General features: G+C 45.0%; 1 protein-coding gene across 1 annotated transcript; it reads left to right on the top strand.

Annotated features, from left to right (window-relative positions):
* Positions 1 to 939: 939 nt before the first annotated feature.
* Positions 940 to 1,536, top strand: VOLCADRAFT_88797 (uncharacterized protein; the record flags this gene model as incomplete). Its single annotated transcript, XM_002948393.1, has 1 exon — positions 940 to 1,536. The coding sequence occupies one exon, from the start codon at positions 940 to 942 to the stop codon at positions 1,534 to 1,536; it is 597 nt and encodes a 198-aa protein (XP_002948439.1).
* Between the last annotated feature and the right edge of the window lie 1,737 nt (positions 1,537 to 3,273).

Consider the following 3,273-nt stretch of genomic DNA (forward strand, 5'->3'; position numbering starts at 1 on the left):
TTCATCTAACTAGTCAGTTTGGTGGTACCAGTGGTGCTGTTACTTTAGGTACCGTTCAGACTGCAGTTGGTGCCGAGTTGGTTGCTCCTGTGCATTGTTATGATGTGACTAGTATGGTTAATGTGAACAACGGTACTGTTGTTAATCCCGATATCAGGCTTAGGTTGAAGTTTTCTAATGAGACTGATGGTGCTACGGCTTCCTTTGATTCTTTTTCTACTCTTACTGTTGAGAGTGCTCCAAATAGTTTGAATTCTTTGGATACGTTCCCTGGTGGTCGGAGTATGTTGAAATGGGTTAGTGCTAAGTTTTTGTTTTATGCTCCGACGACTTATCCAACTAGGATTAGTATAGAGCTATGTCGTTTTACTAGTCAGGATATAGTGCCTAATTATCCAGTTAATACTGTTGTTGGCGATTTGCGTACTGCTTTTTGGCAGTATTATTCGAAGAAGTGTGTTTATAATCCCATCGAGCCGTTGGATACGTCGATGCGTCGTCACATTCGTGTGTTGAAGCGGGTGGTCTTTAGTATGGATCCTAAGGAGACAACTGAGACTGTAAATACTCGTTTCAAGGAAGTTAATTTCTTCTGTCGTCTCAATAAGGTTTGTTTGTATGCTTGGAATAAGAAAGACCGTGTGAATATGTTGACTTCTGATAATGCTGTCACTCCTGGTGTTAACGATACATCGGTACACCCGTTGAGTCGGTTGTTTATTGTTGTTCGTGGCCTGGCTGTAAAAGGTACAGCCTTTAGTACGGCCATCCATCCATCCTATGATTGTGTGATGAGAATGTGTCATCAGAATTTGTCGTAATTGTAACTATTATTGGATTCAAAAATGGTCTCGTCTCCCTGGAGTGTTTAGCCGCACGAGACTACCTTATACCTTATAGTCTCGTGCTAACAAGCTAAACATCCTAAACATCACTACAATGGCACTTAAGATTGCACTCCGGATTGATAGGGATTTGGATTCTGTTAAACTTTTCTTGGATCGGTGCAGCGGGTTCGGAGTCCGCGAGGTTGCGGGTTCCAATGAGCATTGGCATTTTTTAGTGGAGACTGATTCTTATCGGAACATTCAGAGCTTTAGGGTAGCATTGACTCGGAAGATTCCCACTCTGAAGGGAAATGCTTGTTATAGTGCTACGGTCGTTAGCGATTTGGAGAAGTACGAGAGATATTTGGCGAAGGGTGAAAGCGAGGGAGCTGGTCCTGAGGTTGTTTGGCGGCATTCTTTGAAGTATACAGATGAGAAAATTGAAGAGCTTCATATTGGATATTGGACTGAGAATAAGCGTCTTCGTAAGCGGAAAGCTGGTTCCGTTATCGATGCAGTCATCGATATCGCGAAGGACGAGAACGTTCATTGGGAACGTCGGGAGAAGCTGGCCGAGCTGTATTTGAAAGAGGTGGTGTCTCGGAATCGTCCTGTGAACATTTTCGCGGCAAGGAGTGCCGTGAATACGATCCAGATCCAACTTTGTCCGGATGACACTGCTATAAAACGGTTCTCTGAGATGATTTGAGGTAAGTAGCAAGATGGCGTCTCCTATCTATACTTACAACTACGTGTTTGCTGGTCCTCTTGATGTTCGTGATTATCTAGACTTGCCGCGGTCTGATAAGCGTGCAGTGTGTGCGATGGCTTCCCAAATGAATCCCATTCAGTATAGTTTCATTTACGGTTTTGAGCCATGGAGAGCGAACTCGTTGATGCGGTACTTGATTTTTGAGGCCGCTAGATATCGGTTTGCCCGTGGATGGTTTGTTTTCTCGACCTTGTTTCCAGAGCTTCCGGATATCGTTGATATGACCAGAGAGATTGCAGATTTGACTAATGCTGATGGACCACGGATTTGCCATCAGTGTGCACTGTCTGATGAGCTCTGCTTGTGCGGCCTCCCGCGTAATTTGGCGCCTGCATTCGATGCTGTTGCTGGAAATGCTCGGCGCCGTCAGAATGGTCGTCGTCGTCGGCGTGACTCTGCGTGACCTGGTGAGTATCCTGCGAATTGTGCTGCGGTGACTGCGTGTTGTGTGCGGTGGAAGCGGAGAAGTCTGCGTGGGGGGGAAGCGGTTCTGCGTTGTGAGAGGCGGTTAGGATTCGGGATACTTTATTAATGTGAGCGAACTGTACGACTGTGGAGTAAGGAGCGACTATAAATGCTGACTTTCTTTATCTGTTTTTTTTATCAATTCGCAGGTTCCTGGTACTCATAATGAAGCGTCGTTATGGAGCTGTCGTCCGTGCTGGCGTATCTGCTGCTGCTGCTATGTTGGCCCGGAATAGATGGCGGAAGTCTGGCAAGAGTGGTATATCCAAGCGTCCTGCTGTTCGGAGTCGTTATCTTATGCGGAATGGTCGTTCTCGTACTAGGACTCGCACTAAGAGGCGGTCGAGGACACAAGAGGACACTGGAGCTGACTTGAGTCGTTTGAGTGCTAGCTTTGGTCATCGTATGCATCCTAATCTTCGTTTTGTTTTTAAGACGCTTAGGGCTGCTACCGAGAAGACGATAGTTGGTATTCATCTAACTAGTCAGTTTGGTGGTACCAGTGGTGCTGTTACTTTAGGTACCGTTCAGACTGCAGTTGGTGCCGAGTTGGTTGCTCCTGTGCATTGTTATGATGTGACTAGTATGGTTAATGTGAACAACGGTACTGTTGTTAATCCCGATATCAGGCTTAGGTTGAAGTTTTCTAATGAGACTGATGGTGCTACGGCTTCCTTTGATTCTTTTTCTACTCTTACTGTTGAGAGTGCTCCAAATAGTTTGAATTCTTTGGATACGTTCCCTGGTGGTCGGAGTATGTTGAAATGGGTTAGTGCTAAGTTTTTGTTTTATGCTCCGACGACTTATCCAACTAGGATTAGTATAGAGCTATGTCGTTTTACTAGTCAGGATATAGTGCCTAATTATCCAGTTAATACTGTTGTTGGCGATTTGCATACTGCTTTTTGGCAGTATTATTCGAAGAAGTGTGTTTATAATCCCATCGAGCCGTTGGATACGTCGATGCGTCGTCACATTCGTGTGTTGAAGCGGGTGGTCTTTAGTATGGATCCTAAGGAGACAACTGAGACTGTAAATACTCGTTTCAAGGAAGTTAATTTCTTCTGTCGTCTCAATAAGGTTTGTTTGTATGCTTGGAATAAGAAAGACCGTGTGAATATGTTGACTTCTGATAATGCTGTCACTCCTGGTGTTAACGATACATCGGTACACCCGTTGAGTCGGTTGTTTATTGTTGTTCGTGGCCTG

The sequence above is a fragment of the Volvox carteri genome, assembly GCF_000143455.1.
Source record: "Volvox carteri f. nagariensis unplaced genomic scaffold VOLCAscaffold_10, whole genome shotgun sequence".
NCBI classification, from domain to species: Eukaryota; Viridiplantae; Chlorophyta; class Chlorophyceae; order Chlamydomonadales; family Volvocaceae; genus Volvox; species Volvox carteri.